At 30.1% G+C, this 21,004-nt stretch overlaps 1 protein-coding gene across 3 annotated transcripts; it reads right to left on the reverse strand.

The window, feature by feature from the left end:
• Positions 1–28: 28 nt before the first annotated feature.
• Positions 29–11,554, reverse strand: LOC132293861 (thaumatin-like protein 1b). 3 transcript variants are annotated; one of them, XM_059791506.1, is made up of 4 exons: positions 11,362–11,554; positions 10,555–11,248; positions 624–718; positions 29–519 (listed from the first exon to the last, which is right to left on the reverse strand). In XM_059791506.1, the coding sequence occupies exons 1-4, from the start codon at positions 11,426–11,428 to the stop codon at positions 509–511; spliced, it is 867 nt and encodes a 288-aa protein (XP_059647489.1). In that variant the 5' UTR covers positions 11,429–11,554; the 3' UTR covers positions 29–508. The 3 variants fall into 3 exon arrangements, with proteins under 3 accessions (XP_059647489.1, XP_059647490.1, XP_059647487.1); XM_059791507.1 differs by having other exon boundaries at positions 29–513; positions 11,362–11,553; XM_059791504.1 differs by having other exon boundaries at positions 29–718; positions 11,362–11,553.
• Between the last annotated feature and the right edge of the window lie 9,450 nt (positions 11,555–21,004).

Raw genomic sequence — 21,004 nt, forward strand, 5'->3', positions numbered from 1 at the left:
GCAAACTCTAATTATGTTGCTCAAAATGAGTTGAGAAGAGTCAAAACATGAGGTTTTATGCAATAGTACATGATATATTTCAGTTCTCTGACGTTAGAGATGGAGAACATGTCTAAGGATAAGTTGTTCAACTTCATGGAGTAGTGTGTGTACCTGGGTAAACTGAAACTTCGTAAGATCTCCCGTCTACCGTGGTGGAAGTGGAATATTTGGTGGGGTTCAGCAACATCAAAAATCCCGAAGACCAACAGATTTTCTAATTATAATTCTAACTAATTGAATCTCCTATACATTGAAATTGTGGGCAAGATAGACAAACAGTAAATCTGAAGAGGTAGAAAAAAAAAAAAAAAAAAAGCAGCAAACAAGATATTTACAGAGTTACTTGAAGGAATTTTTCTGATCCCACAGTATGTAGAATCCTTGGTCAAGTGAATGAGGGAACTAGGACAGCAATAAAGCTCAAAAGATGAAACCCATTCTTCCTTCATCTGCATTTTTTGGTGAATCAGCCTGAAACTGTCCACCAGTGTTAGTGATAGGGAGTTATAGAAGCAGCCAAAACTGCAATATTGCTGCTAGAACAGAGACAGCACAGGCCACAATTTGTACTGGAACAGAACCTGGTGGTGAAACACTGCTCCCATGAATATACATCATTGTTTTATTAACTAGTGGCAGCTCTGCTACTTCCCTTCTTGCTCCCAGCAATTTTTGGCTGCAATAATCACACAAAAATAACATTTAACAAGATATAAATAAACTCTATATTGTTCTTTTAATGTATTGAGCCTGAGCCTATTCATTCAGACCAATGGCGTGAAAAAATCTAATTGATGTAATAGCTTTTGACCATTATCTGCTTTACATCTGAAGGTCTTTATGGATATGTTGAAGCAGATTTCCACTAATAGAGTTCAGACAGGACAGGAATCATCAATTTCAGAAATAGAACCCTTTGGTTATTTGTGCATTTAAGAACAATGCATGCATATTGTACCAGCTTCTTCCAAGTACTGAAGTACAATTCCTATTCTTTAATGTTAAACCTCCAATACCCACTCTAGGCATTTAACCACACTCGTTCAATTTTACAAGTAAAACTGATCCACTGCAAGCAAAAGTGAAATTATTAAAACCAACATGATGTTTCTATTAGTTAATTATTTGTTGATATCTATAGATCTATTAGATCCCAGGAAAATAATTTGAAGAATATTATAGAAATAAGGATCGAGTAGGAGTTTATGAGAACAAGTGAAAAATAACGACAAGAAAATAAATAAAGCGCACACACAAACGAGACAAGGATTTACGTGATTCGGCTGTACCTACATCCGCGGGGAGAAGACAGAACAATATTTCACTATGGAATTAAAGATATACAATGCTTAAGTGGCTAAACCCAAAACCCAATTACACTCAAAACTCTCCAACTCTTTGTTTTTCTTTACTAAGCAATTCACTTTCAAATTTTTTGATGATACTTGGATGCCATGGGCTAGGCTATTTATAGCCAACATTCCATCACACAGATTGAGAACTTGGTGATCACGCATGGAAAGCACAACTTGGAGATCACGCGCAGGAAGCTTGCTGAATACAAATCTCGGAGGGCAAGATGATGATGCAATGAATGATGTAAATGGATGATGCAAGTGCTGACATCAGAATTGAGCCAAAAAGTCAACAAATCTCCACCTTGGCGAAAATTCAATGAGCCACTATATCTCTGCAAAACAAACTATCTTCTCCACTAAGCCCCTAAGGGCAATTTCAACATTTGAGAATACCAACCAAGTCCAAGCAATGCTTGAACTTGAGAGCCGGAATAGACTTAGTCATCATATCCGTCGGATTTTCAGTTGTGCCAATTTTCTTCAATGTAGTAATTCCTTCTGATATGACATCCCGAATAAAATGATATCTGACATCAATGTGTTTGGTTCTCTCGTGATACATTTGATTTTTGGTCAAATATATCGCACTCTAACTGTCACAATAAATAACAGTTGAGCTCTGCTACAAACCCAAAATACTAACCAAACCTCTCAACCAAATGGTTTCCTTCACTGCTTCAGTGGCCGCCATATATTCTGCTTCTGTAGTAGAGTGAGCAACTGTGGATTGCAAAGTTGCTTTCCAACTAACTGCACAACCTGAGAGAGTGAAGACGTATCCTGTCAGAGATCTTCTTCTATCTAAATCACCAGCGTAGTCGGAGTCCACAAAACCAACAACACTGCCAAAATCATCACTGCTCTTCTGATAAACTAAGCTAATATCTGCAATACCTTTCAAATACCGAAGAATCCACGTCACGGCTAGCCAATGCTCTTTTCCTAGATTATCCATATATCTGCTAACTACACTAACTGCATGTGAAATATCAGGGCGAGCGCAAACCATTGCATAGATCAAGCTACCAACTGCACTAGCATAAGGAACACGTGACATGTGCTCCTTCTCTTCTTTAGACTGCGGTGATAAAGCTGCAGAAAGACGAAAATGAGCAGCAAGTGGTGTGCTCACAGGCTTGGAATTCTGCATGTTGAACCGCTTAAGCACTTTCTCAATATAACTCTTCTGTGACAAACTCAATCTGCCAGCTTGACGATCCCTTTGAATTTCCATGCCCAAAATCTTCTTCACTGCACCGAGATCTTTCATCTCAAATTCAGTATTCAACTGAGATTTTAACTTGTTGATTTCTGACATGTCTTTTGCAGCAATAAGCATATCGTCAACATATAGCAACAAGTATACAAAAAAACCATCTGAGAGCTTCCGGTAGTAGACACAACTGTCATAGCTACTTCTTAAATAGCCATGTCCAACCATAAAAGTGTCGAACCTCTTGTACCACTGCCTTGGAGATTGCTTCAACCCATACAAGGATTTCTTCAACAAACAAACATGGTCTTCCTTTCCCTGAACAACAAACCCCTCTGGCTGATGCATATAAATTTCTTCTTCAAGCTCACCATGTAGAAAAGCTGTTTTGACATCAAGTTGCTCAAGCTCTAAGTCAAATAGAGCAACCATGGCAAGTAACACGCGGATAGAGGTGTGTTTCACAACTGGTGAGAAAACTTCATTGAAATCCACACCTTCTCTCTGACTATAACCCTTTGCCACCAAACGTGCTTTGTACCTTGCATCTTCAACACCTGGAGTTCCTTCCTTTTTCTTGAAGACCCATTTGCAACCAACAATTTTCTGGCCTTTAGGAGGTTTCACCAACTCCCACGTCTGATTCTTGTGAAGAGATTCAATCTCCTCAGTCATAGCAACAGTCCATTTGGCAGATTCGTTTCCTGTAACAGCTTCTTGGTAGGTGGAAGGCTCTTTATATTCAAAATTTTCTGCCACAGACAAAGCATAAGCAACTAAATCTGCATAAGCATACCTCTCAGGAGGTTTAATCCACCTTTTCTGTCTCCCTGTAGCAATACTATACTGTTGCTCATCTAGTATTTGATCATTCTGCACCTCTTCAACATCGGGCTGAACTGGAGTGCTGTCTTGTTTCTCTGGAGCTTCAAAATCATGCTCCACCTGCTGCTTAACACCTGAGATTCACCTGTAACAAAAGACTCATTTCTCGGGTGAAGTAAAGCAAACTCATCAAAAGTAACATCTCTGCTGGTAATAAACTTAGGTGACTTTGGATCAGGACACCACAACCTGTATCCCTTCACCCCGAATGTATAGCCAATAAAAATACATTTCTTGGCTCTAGGCTCAAGTTTTCCTTCATTAACATGAGCATAAGCAGGACATCCAAAAATTCTTAAATTAGAATAATCAGCAGGAGTACCAGACCGTACCTCTTCAGGTGTTTTACACTCAACAGCAGTCGATGGTGACCTGTTCACCAGATAGCAAGCTGTGTTGACTACTTCAACCCAAAATCCCTTAGACAACCCAGCATTGAAAAGCATACAATGAGCTCTTTCCAAGAGAGTTCTATTCATGCGTTCTGCTACACCATTCTGTTGTGGAGTCTTTCGAACTGTATGGTGTCTGACAATGCCTTCATTACTGCAGAACTCGTCAAACTCTCCTGAGCAAAATTCTAAATCGTTATCTATTCTGAGACGCTTGATCTTCTTTCCGGTCTGCTTTTCAATCATGGCCTTCCACTGTTTAAATTTAAGGAACACTTCATGTTTTTGCTTCAAGATATAAATCCAGACTTTCTTGGAGAAGAAGTCAACATATATCGTTAATCACCAAAAGAGGGAACTCTGGAAGGACCCCAAAGATCTGAATGAATGTAATCAATAGTGCCCTTGGTCCTGTGAACAGCTGTACTGAACTTGAGTCTCTTCTACTTGCCAAAGACACAATGCTCGCAAAAGTCCAACTTTCCTGTCCTCTGTCCACCTAGCAAACCTCGTTTGCTCAATTCTGTCAAACCCCTCTCACTCATATGCCCTAAACGCATATGCCATAGATGGGTAGTTTCTGAATCTTGATCAACTGAGGAAGATACTGAAGCAGCGCCTGTCACAGTACTACCCTGCAAAAAATAGAGGCATTTTCTCTGTTTTCCCTTAAGCATAGTAAGAGCACCTTCAGAAACTCTCAAAACTCCACCTTCAGCTGAAAACTTATAACCATTAGAGTCAAGAGTACCAAGAGAAATTAAATTCTTTTTCAAATCTGGAACATGCAAAACATCAGTTAAAGTTCTAACAATACCATCATGCATCTTAATTTGGATTGTGCCTATGCCAACAGTCTTACAGGGATTGTCGTTCCCCATTAAGACAGTACCACCATCAACATAACGGTAAGTAGAAAACCAGTCCATATTGGGACACATATGATAGGAACAACCAGAATCAAGAATCCATTCACTACTGAAGTGACAATCACTGACAGAAACTGAAAGAACATTTTCAACATCCGAGGAACTTTCCTCAGCAACCCCAACAATATCAGAAGAATTACTAGTGGATTTATCCTTAGACTCCTTTTTATCCTTTTTATCTTTCTTCTTATTTTCCAATTTTGGACAATTCCACTTAATGTGCCCTTTTTGATGATAATAATAACATTCAGTATCTTTATGAGACCTAGATTTAGATCTTGATTTGCCCCTACTACCATAGCCCTTTTTCTCACTTCTTTCCCTCACAACCAGACCCTCGACCTGTTCATCTCCATTATTTCCAGACACCTTTTTTCTCAACTCTTGAGAGTTCAATGAGGATTTAACATCCTCCATACTAATGGTATCTTTTCCACAGAACAATGTGGTAACAAAATGCTCATAGGAAGGAGGCAAAGAACACAAGAAAATAAGGGCCTGATCTTCTTCATCAATTTTAATATCAGTATATTTCAGATCCATAATAATAGAATTGAAATTATCAACATGTTCCTTAAGAGGCATACATTCCTTCATACGAAGGGTGTAGAGTCTCTGTTTCAAGTAAAGTCTGTTGGTGAAAGACTTCGTCATGTGCAGACTCTCCAATTTCAGCCACAACTTTGCCGCCGTGTCTTCATCAATAACTTCACGCAACACCTCATCAACAAGATTCAGGAGAATCGCACTGCGCGCCTTTTCATCAACCTCATCCTTGTCTTCATTGGACATAGTTTCTGGCAACTTGTCCTTCCTGAACAGCACATTCTTTAGACCTTGTTGAGTCAGCAGAACCTGCATCTTGATGCGCCAAAGACTGAAACTAATCTTGCCATCAAATTTCTAAATTTCATATCTAGTTGACATCTCAAAAAACTCCCCCAAAAAATTCCTCAGTGAATAGTACCGTATTTGTGAACAGTACCCAAAAAATATCTATTAACAATACCGTATGTGATAACAGTATCTGTACACAATACATAAACCGAGCTCTGATACCAGTTTGTTATGGAAATAAGGATCGAGTAGGAGTTTATGAGAATAAGAGAAAAATAAACGACAAGAAAATAAATGAAGCGCACACACAAACGAGACAAGGATTTACGTGGTTCGGCTGTGCCTACATCCACGGGGAGAAGACAGAACAATATTTCACTATGGAAATAAAGAGATAAAATGCTTAAGTGGCTCACACCCAAAACCCAATTACACTCAAAACTCTCCAACTCTTTGTTTTTCTTTACTAAGCAATTCACTCTCAAATTTTTGGATGATACTTGGATGCCATGGGCTAGGCTATTTATAGCCAACATTCCATCACACAGACTGAGAACTTGGTGATCACGCATGGAAAGCACAGCTTGGAGATCACATACAGGAAGCTTGCTGAATACAAATCTTGGAGGCCAAGATGATGATGCAATGAATGATGTAAATGGATGATGCAAGTGCTGACATCAGAATTGAGCCAAAAAGTCAACAAAGAACTTAAAATTGAGTTGAATGCAAGTCAATTGTCCAAAACAGACTTTATCCCAGTTCCCATCAAATTGGAAAGCTGTTAAGAGGGTTGCAAATTGATGTCGGTGTAGCTCTACCCTCAAACTGAAGACCCATAAAATTTAATATCAACCAGAACTTATCATTCAGTATAAAAAAGAAACCATTCGGGAAAGCAACATTATCATTAAACATGATAATAAACAAATGGAGGATAATTTCTCCAACACATGGACACTGCAAACCACTAAAAGCTGCGAAACAAACATTTTAGTGGACGTAATCTTTGACAACTAAACGAGCACTTAGAAAGTTAAAATAAAAATAAAAATTCAATGCCAAATAAGCATCATATGAGAGTCAAGTGGTTTCAGAAATATGAGAGAGTTTTTGGCCAATTGCATTTCTTACCACATTTGTTGTCACATTGGGGATAGATGACAGGCAAGCATTTTTCTTTTCAATTAAACAACCAAATAGCTAGAAAGTCTCTCTCCCCTCCCTCCCTCTCCCTCTCTCTCGAGTCTCACGATCCATCATTGATGTGGGGCGCACATGATGGCAGCAAAGCAGAGGATAGATTTCACCAAAAGAAAAGCATACAGAATTCTGGTGGATAGAGAACTGCAGTGCTCTCTTGAAGTGTATGAGCGCATGCTAAAAAGCAAAAAAACAAAACCACCCTGCAAGAGATCCACAAGTCAAAAATGAAGAGGGCGTCTAAGTTCATTCTACCTGACCTTTCTGCTTTCCATTTAACAAGGTCGGCCCATTATTCATGAACAGAGATATGCCTTTCTGTTGAACAAAATCACAACTACTTCTAAATGGGTGAAAGAGAATTCCCCTTCCCGCTACCCTATGCTCCTAGGTTCGAACCCCCTAACCGCCCACTAACTCCTAACTCCTAACTCTCTAACCATTGCCAGGGATACTAATTCGGGAATTTCCAAATGATCAAAGAGGGATATTTTCAGAAAATGTGGGAGATCGATAGTCAATCGGCAATAAGGAAAAGAGAGAGAGAGAGCAAAGAGATGCTTATAATTCTAAATGAATTCAAGTCTGGTAATTCATGACATACTGATAGTATTACTTAAATCTGATCGTTATCAAAAAAATTCAGCATGAAGCCCAGTAACTTTGAGCTGTGTATAAAAGGCACATAGTGACATAGACCAATCTTCTTGATTATGTCAGAGAGAGAGAGAGAAAGAGATGGATCATCCAAACAAAATATTAAAAAGAGCTTCAATAAAAATATTCATGACCACCTTAGGAAACATCAAATATATTCATTAGCTTCATTGGTACTATATTCAAGACATACAAGTTACCCAATTTGATTCCGAAGAAATACTAAAAGCACCAGTATTTTGCTAAATATATGTTAATCATCTTAGTTAAAACTTCAAAGTTCAAACCAATCTACACATGCTAATTAAATAGACATGTATACCAGCATGGCGAACCTAATTCAATGTGCGTGTGCATCCTAAAAGGCAAGGTGCCATAACTTAACTATGCCCAGCTAACAATTAAATAGACATGTATACCAGCACGCTGAACCTAATTCAATGTACCTGTGCAAAGCAAAGGTGTCATAACTCATCAACTATGCCCGACTAACAATTTTTAGGTTGAGAGCTCATTAAATAGCTGGTAGGTTATAAATTGCTAAAAGGTAGACTATTAAATGTTTCATGAGCCTTGGTATGGAAATTCAGTAGAGAAAGAAAAATTAAAGCAAGAAATGATTTTTATTTTGTCATATTTTGAAAACAAAGAATAATACAAAAGGAAAATCCAAAATACATTGCGCCATGTCATAAACCATAGTTCTACATATACATAACAAGCTAGAGGAGTACATATTTGGAGACCTCGGCCAAAAGCACCATATATAGAGAGAGCTTGTTCAATTAAGAAATGTTAACACTTCTACATTTATTCTTGAAATGCCAAATACTACGGAAATTGAAAGAACATGAAAGCTACCATGGTAGATCCTAACTACTACCTCCGTCCCATATTAGTTGTCCATTTCGAAAACTTTGACTCGCTACTACCTTTTATTTTTGAGTCATTTGAGGTCATTTTTAGTAATATTCCTTTTATATACTTACATACTATCTCTTATAAGATGTCTACTTCGGTAACTTTGACTCACAATTTTTTTGAGTCAAAGTTTTTGAAGTGGACAACTAATATGAGAGTAGTAGTTAGGATCTACCATAGTAGCTTTCATGTTCTTTCAATTTCCGTAGCTATTTGGTTGTGGATTTGCATTGTATCTTCTATTATTTCAAGTGATATTGCTTGTATATTAGCTTTCGATGCTTGCAAATTATTATATAGTAAGAAAAGGAAGAAATATAAATTAAAAGCTCACCCGAGGAGACTAGTACACAAATTTATTAAATTTTATTCGGAATGATACAAATAAGTGATGTGGCTTGACATAAAAAAAAAAAAAAAAAAAATTTAAATTAAAAAAATGATAATTTTAGAATCTTAAAAAATATTAATCCAATTTCTCTATATAATCACTTTATTATATCGGACTCAATGTTTTCTACAATGACTAGGGTCCTAATCAGTTCAAGTTGTCTATCATTCTGTATCATAATGCATAATTAATGCAACGCAACACGAACAATACGGGTAAAAGAATAATCACGCACATGATAGAATTGCTGGTGTGTTGTTTCAATTGGCTTAACATTCTGTATCATAATGCATAACTAAGATTCTTTCTTGGAAACGAGAGTTTCTCCATTATCCTAGCCGCACTCACTCCACTTGCACACTCGCGTGCTTGCGGGCTGACTCTCACCCTTGTAGCCTCTCTCCTCTGGAGGTTGTGGGTTACAAATGAATTTCTCACCTATATATTGGTATCATATCTTTCCTCTAGAACTTTCTACATGTAACATTTACTAATTACTTACAATCTATGAACTCTTTCCTATTTAAAATCTTTCACTCTTTACAAATATCTACAATCTCTCCAGTATTCTGAAATCTTCTTACCCTCTCTCTCTAACACTTCACAATCTTCTAGAAAACTCTAAAACCCAACTCCACTCATGCCATGCAAAGCCTCCTCAGTGCTCGCCCAAGGCAGAATCTCCTTGCAAATTGGCGGAACATGACATTATGCTCTTGTATACTTGGGAGAAGCTTATTGTTTCCTATAAAAAGTTCCTCCTTTAGCTAATTAATGTTATGATCACATTGCACTTCTGCACCATACAGTGGCGGAGCCACATTGAGAATTGCCCCTACTGGACTTTTGTGTTGTTAGTAGTTTTTATACTGTAGTTCTAACATTTCTAAAATTGCCCACTCTGAACCCCTACAAAAAAATAAAAAATAAAAAAACCTTTTAAGAAAATTTTCAAAATTCAAAAACATCCTTTATTTTCTAACTCACTAAAAATTATTTTTTTCTCCTTAACTGGATCTCAAAATTTTAAAAATCAATATTCAGGAAAGACCTTTCCTTTGCTATGTATAAATTTTGGTTCGAATTTTCTTAGCATACTATTGTTATTGGTTACCCCCTCTAAAGTCAATTCCTGGCTCTGCCACTGCATGTATACCCTAATTTTATGAAAAAAAATATCTTGTTTAACCACCCACTGCTCATCAACAAAAGACACAGATATATGTAATTTTATGTTTGCTCAAAATCCATTACCTGCATTATATTTTATTGTAAAAAAGTAGTAGATATAAAGGAAGATTATAAAACACAATTTATAGGTCTAAATTTCTAATTCAATTCCAAACTACAACTACATAGTCAACAAACATCCTAAGAACTATAAAATTCCAGTCACAAAGTAGCATCTTATTCTAAAGTCATTTAATCACTCAACACTTATTTGCTTTAACTTTATTAATATGTAAATATAAAATTCACATGCTTTTTTTTTTAATCATAAAATTCACATGCTTCATCATATCATATTATATAATACAAAAAACTATCATATGAAGTGATAAGGGAAAATAATACTAGTAATAATAATACTGATTATACATATATGTATGCTACAGACGAAAGAGCCCCAATTGCCGTGGACAGTGAATAGACTAAACTAACCATGCACATAAAGAAACAACTTAAGCGAAAGAAACAATTCAGAGGGATTATGAAGGAATTTCACCTCGTGAAAGGTGAGGGGCAGAAAATGATAATGTAGTCCGCGCCCGCACAAGTGAAGGTGCTGGTCTTGTCATCGTAAGCATAGCTATACGAACGTGGGCACGCGTGCTTGAAGAACACCGAATACGGCGACGGTGGACACGTGTCCGGCGTAGAGTACGCACCACTACAACAATACTGGGGATCACCAAACGCCTCGCACGCGCTCTTGCACGCGACGCTCGCACTCCCATTTCCACGCGCCACCCTCAGCCCCGCCGGGCAAACCCCGTTCAGATCCACCAAACACCCGGTGGAGCTGCATCCCCCTCTTGTACCTCCCTTGGCCACCACCAGCATCGGGAGGTTGTACCCATCCACCAGGCTGACGTCATAGAAGTCCAGCCCTTGATCGCCGTTAAGCGTGAACTCGGCGAGGGTGGCGGGGGGTATTGCGCCACTCCCGGCGCACTCTATCTTGCCGGAACCGCAATCGCCGGTGACGCAAGAGAACTTGCCGGTGGAGTCTCGGGAGCAGTGGGTCCGACCCCATAACCGACCCGACCAGGCGTGGGGAACGGAGAGGGTCTTGGATTTGCCGCTCTTGAGGGTGAAGCCGGTGGGGGTGAGTACAGGCCTATCGGCGCCCGTTAGTATTCCGGGCCATACCGTGCGCCGACACTTGTTGATTATCGTGAACGATGTTGAGTGTACCTCTGTCGATCAGAAAAAGAATCAGCAACAAAAAAAAAAAAACGACAAGATCGGACAAGATTGAAATCTAATTGAGAAGAAAGGAAAGTAGAGGATGATTAATTGATGTGATTACCTGAGATGACGAGAAAGAAGGTGAAAAGGAGAGAGAGAATGGTGGCGGAGATGAAGACCCGATCCATTTCATTTGGAAGCAGAGTGAGAGTGAGAATAATGGGTGGGTTTGTCCACAAGTTTCTACTTTTCCTTTGCCTTTTCTTTCAGTGGAATTAAAGAAAAAGGCGGCAATAAGTGGCTCTCTCACTCTCATTCCCCTTTTACTGTATTTGCCTATGCTTAAATGTCACTTATTTATTGGGTTTATGATTCATCTTCTCCAACGCCACAAATCCAAAAGTAAAGGAAAAGAAAATGAGGGAAAATTTTCAGGCCTCTTTGGTTTAAAAAAGTGAGAGAAATTAAATGAATAGAAAAACGAAAGAGGCGTTTATTAATTCATCTAATTAGCCTTTCTATTTTTTTACTTCTTTTGTCCTATAAAAAATGTCATGTTTGGAGAACTGAAAAAAGGAAGAAGTGTTTATTAATTCATCTAATTAGCATTGTTATCTTTTTACTTCTTTCGTCCCATAAAAAATGTCATGTTTGGGGAACCGTGTCGATTTTCCAAACATGACATTTTTTTGTCAGTTCCTCAAACATGACATTTTTTATGGGACGGAGGGAATAATATTTTAGATTTTTTGTTCATTTGCATGAAATTGAAAAAATAGTTTACTATAACATAATAAGTGTTTTAGTAAAGAAAATTACAAAAAAAACTAGTGATAAAAGGATATATTTTTATTTTCTTAAACTTGAAAAAACATTTTACTCCTAAAAAATATTTTGATTTAAAATGACCACCGAAGGTTGTTTAAGATCCTAGGCTTAATTTGGTTAGATAGAAATTAAAAAAAAAAAAAAAAAAGGAAAAATGAAAATTTTTAACCTTCTTAAGAGTTGGGTTAGTTAAAAAAAGAAATTTCGTGGGAAATTAACTTTTCATAACCACCCAATTTTTCTATAAAATTTTCCTACAAAAAATACAGAAAAATTTTGCTTTTTTGAAAAAATTATATGAAATTTCAATTATACCACATTTTCAATTTCTAAAATAAATTGTGTTTATGCATGATTTTTTGTTAGAATATTATATTATATTAGTAATCTCTCTTTACGTATTTTACAAAATTTTGTTATATTACTTTTATTTTTAAAAAAATAAAAATATTTATTAAATATAAATTTATTTATAACTATTGTCATATTTAATATAAAAAATAATGGACAATTCATGTAAATCATAATATTTTTTATTAACTTTTACAATATCTAAATTATAAAATGAGATTTTCTCTTCTTAAAACAATTTCATGCTAACTAAATAATTCTAGAAAATTTCGTTTCAAGTCAGACCGTGGTATCTAACTTTTCTTGTCCATGAAGAAAATCTTCTTATAAGATTTGATGTATTAGTCCCTCTTACACAATTTTGATAAAATAACTCAAATTTTAAACAAATCTATAAAAATTAAAAGAAAAAGATTACTTATAAACTTTTGTTCGCTGCTAAATGTGTGTATTTTATTAACTTCGACCATATTGATGAAAAGAAAAAGACCTTAATAATACAATAATGATTGATATAAATTTTGATTTAGCTAATAATTGACAATAGCAGGACAAGACAGATTTTTCCTTTTGCTTTTCAAATTATCTCTGTTTGGATTAGGCTCAGTAGGGTTAATTTCAATGACAAATTTTATATGGAGACAATTTTTTAAAAATGGGTAAATTGCACCAACTGTTCCACCCCTACATATTATAGGAATATATAAATATATATATATATATATACTATTATTAAATGTGCAAAGTGTTTCAGTGTTTCAGTATTTCAGTATTTATTTATTTATATAAAAAAATATTTATTAATTGATATAAAAATAGTTTTTGTAAAAATAGTTTCTATAAAACTTTAAAAATTACCTAATAAAATCAATCACGTTCTACATAAAACTCTTATTTTTAGTTATTTTTTATAAAATATTTATTAATTGATATAAAAAGAGTTTTTATCTATATTATTATTAGACGTGTAGAGAGTTTCATTATTTATTTAAATAAAAAAATATTTATTAAATGATCTATACTATTATTAAATGTGCAAAGTATTTCAGTATTTATTTATTTATATAAAAAAAATATTTATTAATTCATGTGCAAAGTATTTCCGTATTTATTTATTTATATAAAAAAATATTTATTAATTCATATAAAAATAGTTTTTATAAAAATAATTTGTAAAACTTTAAAAATTACCTAATAAAATCAATCACATTCTATATAAAACTTTTATTTTTAGTTATTTTTTATGAATAATTATAGTTTCTATAAAACTCTAAAAATTACCTAATAAAATCAATCACATTCTATATAAAACTCTTTTTTTTAGTTATTTTTTATAAATAATTATCACAATATAACTGGCCTGGCCTAATTATGATTATGTCATTATCAGAAAATGACACATGTCATCATCCTATTCATTCAGGAAGTTTATAAATAGAGGCATGGAGGAAGGAGGAAGGGATACAGAAATTGAGAATTCTAAATATCCAGAATTTCAGAGTAAAATACAGAATCTCTATTAATTGAGTTGAATTTCAGAGTAAAATACAAAAGCTCTGTCAAGAGTTTTCATTATTTATTTATATAAAAAAATATTTATTAATTGATATAAAAAGAATTTTTATCTATATTATTATTAGATGTGTAAAGAGTTTTATTATTTATTTAAATAAAAAAATATTTATTAAATGATATGAAAAGAGTTTTCCTAAAACAAAGAAAAAAAAACTATAAAACAGTAAAATCTACGTAATAAAATTTAAATTAACCTATTTATCTATTTATTATTATCCATTTTTAATAAAAGAAAATCTAATTAGACAAGATTTATTAAGATAAAAAATATTTATTAATTGATATATAAAATAAAATAATTTTATAAAACTCTACCACAAATTAGCTTTTATTATGAGTATCTTAATAAAATTAAAACTAACTAGAAAAGTATATATTTAAATAAAATAAAATAATTTTAATAAAACTCTATTACAAATTACCTATTTTATTATCAATAAAACTCTATCAACAAAGATATATTTAAAGAGTTTGTATAAAACTCTAACGTAAATTACCAATTTATCATGAGTTTTTTTAATAAAAGGAAACCTAATTAGACAAGTATTATTAATATAAAAAATTATTTATTAACTGATAGAAAATGAGGTTTTTTGAAGAGTTTTTAAAACACAAATTACTCATTTATCTATTTATTTTGAGTCTAATTAGACAAGAATTATTAAAATAAAAAATATTTATTAATTAATATAAAAAGAGTTTTTAAAAGAGTTTATATTAATTTAACACAAATTACCTATTTATTTATTTATTACAAGTTTTTTAATTAAATAAAATCTAATTTACCTAATAAAACCAATCACACTCTATATAAAACTCTTATTTTTAGTTTTTTTTTTTTTATAGATAATTATAGTTTTTATAAAAATTTAAAAATTATGTAATATAATCAATCATATTCTATATAAAACTCTTATTTTTAGTTTTTTTTTATGGATAATTATAGTTTTTATAAAAATCTAAAAATTATCTAATAAAATCAATCATATTCTATATAAAACTCTTATTTTTTGTTATTTTTTAGAAATAATTATCACAATATAACCGGCCCGGCCCATTTATGATTATGTCATTAACAAAAAAGGACATATGTCATTATCCTATTCATCAAAGAAGCCTATAAATAGAGGTATAGAGGAAGGAGGAAGGGGTATAGAAATTGAGAATTCTAGAAATCTAGAATTCCAGAGTAAAATACAGAAATTCTTCAATTCCAGAGTAAAATACAGAAACTCTGTTAGAGAGTTTGAGTATTTCAATATTTAATTTATTTATTTATATAAAAAAATATTTATTAATTGATATAAAAAGAGTTTTTATCTATACTATTATTAGATGTGTAAAGAGTTTCAATATTTATTTATATATGTAAAAAAATATTTATTAAATAAGATGATAAAACACTAAAATCTACATAATAAAATTTAAATTAACCTATTTATCTATTAATTATTCTCAATTTTTTAATAAAACAAATCTAATTATAAAAGAATTATTAATATAAAAAATATTAATTAATTGATATATAAAAGAAAATAAAATAATTTCTATAAAACTCTATTACAAATTACCTATTTTATTTTCCATAAAACTCTATCAACAGTGTTTCTATAAAATTCTAACACAAATTACCTGTTTATCTATTTATTATGAGTCTTTTAATAAAAAGAAACCTGATTAAACAAGTATTATTAATATAAAAAATTATTTATTAACTAATACAAAAAGAGGTTTTAAAAGAGTTTTTAAAAAACTCTAACACAAATTACCTATTTATCTATCTATTATTAATTTTTTAATGAAACTAAATGTAATTAGACAATAATTATTAAAATAAAAAATATTTATTAATTGATATAAAAGAGTTTTTAAAAGAGTTTATATTAAACTCTAGCACAAACTACCTATTTATTTATTATAAGTTCTTAAATATAAGAGAATCTAAGTATACAAGAATTATTAATATAAAAAATATTTTTAATTGATATAAAAAATAAAATAATTTTTCTAAAATTCTACCACAAATTACCTTTTATTATGAATTGTTTTTTTTTTTTTTTTTAATAAAAGCTAATCTAATTAGATAGGAATTATTAAAATATAATAATATTTTTTAATTCATGTAAAAAGAGTTTAAAAATATTTTCTATAATACTCTAACACGTATTACAAATTACAATTTTTTAATAAAAGAAAATCTAATTTTCAGAGTAAAATACAGAAGATCTACCAAAGTGTTTCAGTATTTATTTAATTATATAATAAAATATTTATTAATTAATATAAAAAAAATTTATCTATACTATTATTAAATGTGCAAAAAGTTTCAGTATTTAAGTATCTATTTATAAAAAAATATATTTATTAATTGGTATGAAAAGTATTTTTTTTAACAAAAAAAAAAAAAAAAAAAAAACTCTATCAAACTCCAAAATCTATATAATAAAATTTAAATTAACCTATTTATCTATTTATTGTTATGAATTTTTTAATAAAAGAAAATTGAATTTGACAAGAATTATTAATATAAAAAATACTTATTAATTGATATATAAAATAAAATAATTTTTCAAAAACTCTTCCACAAATTAACTTTTATTACGAGTTTGTTAATAAAATTAAATTTAATTAGACAAGAATATATTTAAAGAAAATAAAATATTAAATGTGCAAAGAGTTTCAGTATTTCAATATTTATTTATATATATAAAAAATATTTATTAACTGATATGCAAAGAGTTTTTATAAAAAAAAAACTAAATAAAAGAAAGAAAAAAAAAACTCTATAAAACTCTAAAATCTACCTAATAAAATTCAAATTAACCTATTTATCTATTTATTATTATGAATTTTTTAATAAAAGTAAATCTAAAGTTTCAGTATTTATTTATTTATTCAAAAAATATTTATTAAATGTGGAAAGAGTTTCAATATTTATTTATTTATATAAAAAATATTTATTAATTGATATGAAAAGAGGTTTTATAGAAAAAAAAAAAAACATCTATAAAACTCTAAAATCTACCTAATAAAATTCAAATTAACCTAATTATTATTTTGAAATTTTTAATGAAAGAAAACCTAATTTTCTGAGTAAAATACAGAAGCTGTGCCTAGGTGTTTAAGTATTTATTTATTTATATAAAAAAATATTTATTAATTGATACAAAAAAAGTTTTTATAAATAGTATTATTACATGTGTAAAGAGTTTCAGTATTTAACTATCTATTTTTATAAAAAAAAATATTTATTAATTGATATGCAAAGAGTTTTTATAAAAAAAAAAATGTCAATCAAACTCTAAAATCTATCTAATAAAATTTAAGTTAGTCTATTTATCTATTTATTAATATGAATTTTTTAATAAAAGAAAATCTAATTAGACTAGAATTATTAATATAAAAAATATTTATTAATTGATATATAAAATAAAATAATTTTTCTAAAACTCTACCACAAATTAACTTTTATTATGAGTTTTTTTAATAAAATGCTGGATTATGAGGTACACTATACTGCTAAAAGGAAGAAGGATATATTTAAAGAAAATAATATAATTTTTATAAAACTATATCACAAATCACAAATTTTATTTTCAATAAAAGTTTATCACAATAGACAAAGATATAATATTTAAAGAGTTTCTATAAAATTTTAACTCAAATTTTTTATTTATATATTTATCAATTGTTTTTTAATAAAAGGATATCTAATTAGACAAGTATTATTAATATAAATAATTATTTATTAATTGATCTAAAAAGAGTCTTTAAAAGAGTTTCTATAAAACTATATCACAAATTATCTATTTATCTATTTATTATGAGTTTTTTTAACAAAAGAAAATCTAATTAGAAAAGCATTATTAAGATTAAAAAATATTTATTAATTAATATAAAAAGAGGTTTGAAAAGAGTTCCTATAAAACTCTAACACAAATTACCTATTTATCTATTTATTATGAGTTTTTTAATAAAAGGAAATCTAATTAGACAAGAATTATTAATATAAAAAAATATTTATTAATTGATACAAAAAGTGTTTTTTAAAGAATTTCTATTAAACTGTAACACAAATTACCTATTTATTTATTTATTATAAATAGATTTTTAGAAAATATAATAATTTCTATAAAACTCTACCACAAATTATCTATTTTATTTTCTTTAAAATTCTATCACATATAACTTGTTTTTATCTATTTATTGTGAGTTTTTTTATGAAGGAAATCTTATTAGACAACGATATATTTAAAGAAAATATAATATTTTTTTAAAAGAGTTTATATAAAATTCTAATAAACCTATTTATGTATTTATTATGAATTTTTTAATAAAATATAATATAACTAGACAAGAATTATTAATATAAAAATATTTAATAATTGGTATAAAAAATAAAATAATTTTTCTAAAACTCTACCACAAATTATCTTTTATTATGAGTTTTTAATAAATAAAAAAATCTAATTAGACAAGGATATATATATTTAAAGAAAATAAATAATTTATATAAAATTCTACTACAAATTACCTATTTTATTTGCAATGAAACTCTATCACATTAGATAAGAATATATTTAAATAGTTTTTATAAACTCTAACACAAATTACCAAAACTTTACCACAAATTAAGTATTTTATTTTCTTTAAAATTTTATCACATATAACCTGTATTTATCTATTTATTATGAGTTTTCTAATAAAATAAAATCTAATTAAATAAGGATATATTTAAAGAAAATAAAACAATATCTATAATTCTATCACATTAGACAAGGATATATTTAAAGAAAATATGTAATAATATAATAATACATATAAATAAAATATAAATGTTAAAGAATTTGAACATTTAAGTATTTATTTTTTAATATAAAAAATATTTATTAATTAATAGAACAAGAGAACTCTATCACATATAAGTATATAACCCTTGTATTTATCTATTTTTTATGAGTTTTTTAATAAAAGAAAATCTAATTTTACAAAGATATATCTAAATAAATTGAAATAATTTCTATAAAATTCTATCACAAATTACATATTTAACGAAATTAAAATATAACCTAGGGTCTTCCAAAAACCACAAATTCCGTATAATAAATTTTTATATCAATTTCAATGTAATGTATAATTAGTATAATTGAATTTCTATTTTAAAAATTAATATAATTGAATTTCTATTGTAAATTAAAAATTATACTAAATTTTAAATTATCTAATAAAATTCAAATTACAAATTACCTAAAAAAATTTGTTACTTTGCAAAACTCAAATATTTTACTATTTAAATAAAAAATTATTATTCAATAAAAAATAAAATATACATATTTCAGTATTAATATAAAAACATAAAAGAATTTATTAATTTACGAAACTTAAACTCTATCACCAATTTCAAAATATTTCAGTATTTATTTATTAATATAAAATAAATTTTTATTAATCAATATTAAAACAAAAATTTTATAAATTACAAAATATTCACCACGTGCATCGCACGTGCCTTTTCCTAGTATATATAAAGTAAGGGAAGAAAAAAATCCGGGGTTTAGTCCCCTATACTGGCTCCATGGCGGATGGGACCAGATGATGAAGCCTTCGGCGGTGTCGTATGACACATCGCGTTTCAATTGGGCCACAACTCCTTTCCTACTCATTCTACATAGGTGACATCGACGAGTACAAGGCAGCAATCGGTGGCGACGAAGTCATCAAATCAATCTCATTCTTCCATCGTCGTTGGAAATTACAAGGTACCCAATTAAGCACCTAATCAAAAGACCTAATCTCATATTGTTTGGATTTTGAGTTGTTATGTTTTGATGTGCAAAAATTTGTGGGTATTTGTGTTCAACCCCTTTATTTTGTATGTGTGTGTGTGTATATATATATATAGATCTGTATGTGTGTGTGTGGTGGTGGTGGAACGGCGGAGAGGATGGTGGTGGTGGCCGGAGGAAATGGCGAGGAGAGGGGAATCGTATATGTGTATTTGCGGGGGTAAGTTGTTGAGATTTTTTTTTTTCTTCTTAAAATTATTTGCAAAGGTTAAAATGGTCATTTCAGGGTTTCAATTGGATGGTAATAAGGTATTTTTAAAGGTGTTGGGGGTTGTGATTGTTAAAGTTTGTAAAAAACAATGCAATTTATCCTTTGAAAATTATTACCAAACATCAATTTTTAATGATGCCAGCACACTTTTTGCTTGTAAAATGATACTGTATTATTATCTTTTTAATTTTGTGTTGATTTACTAAATGGTTTTTTTATATATAAAATGACATTTCTACCCTCATAACTCAAAATAAAATGACTTTTCTCATTTATTTGATTTCATAAATCTGAAAAATAATAATAATAATAATAAATAAATAAATTCATTTTTATCAATGAACACAAAATAAGATATATTTTGAATCACTTACAAATTAACAAATTTTTGTACATAACATAGTCTTTTACCGATTGGGTTGAATTTTTTTTATGCAAATACTCTCCATGTAACAATAATAGATTTGGGATCCTTTTTGGAAGATAGAAATTCAGAGAAAGAAAAAAAAAGGTTGGTGATATTGGCACTCCAAAATGGTACTTTTAACACTCCATTACTATTGTCATTATAATAAAATACCAAAAAGGTCCTCCTTGTGTTTTAAGGGTTTTTATCTCTCTTGTTTCCTTTCTTATCTCATTTTTGTCTCTTCCTCTCCTGTTCCCATTGCAACGTTTTTCCTTTGATAATTTTGAATTATTCTTTGGGTTAAATGCATTAAACCCCCTAAACTATGACTCAATTGCAAGAACCCCCGAAGTAAACCCCCTTAAACTATTACTTTATTGCATTTAGTGACAAACCGTTAAAAAGGCGTTAACGAAAAACAAAATTACCATTTAATCCTTACTTTGACGATGTCGTGTTACCTAATTACTCCAACTTTTTTTTTTTTTTTCCCCTCTCACGCACATTTCTCCTCTCATCCCCTTAACGTTTTTTTTGCAAATCC

This window comes from Cornus florida, unplaced genomic scaffold (assembly GCF_030987335.1).
Source record: "Cornus florida cultivar Cherokee Brave unplaced genomic scaffold, ASM3098733v1 CherokeeBrave_3.0.0_Hap2_Chr02, whole genome shotgun sequence".
NCBI lineage: Eukaryota > Viridiplantae > Streptophyta > Magnoliopsida > Cornales > Cornaceae > Cornus > Cornus florida.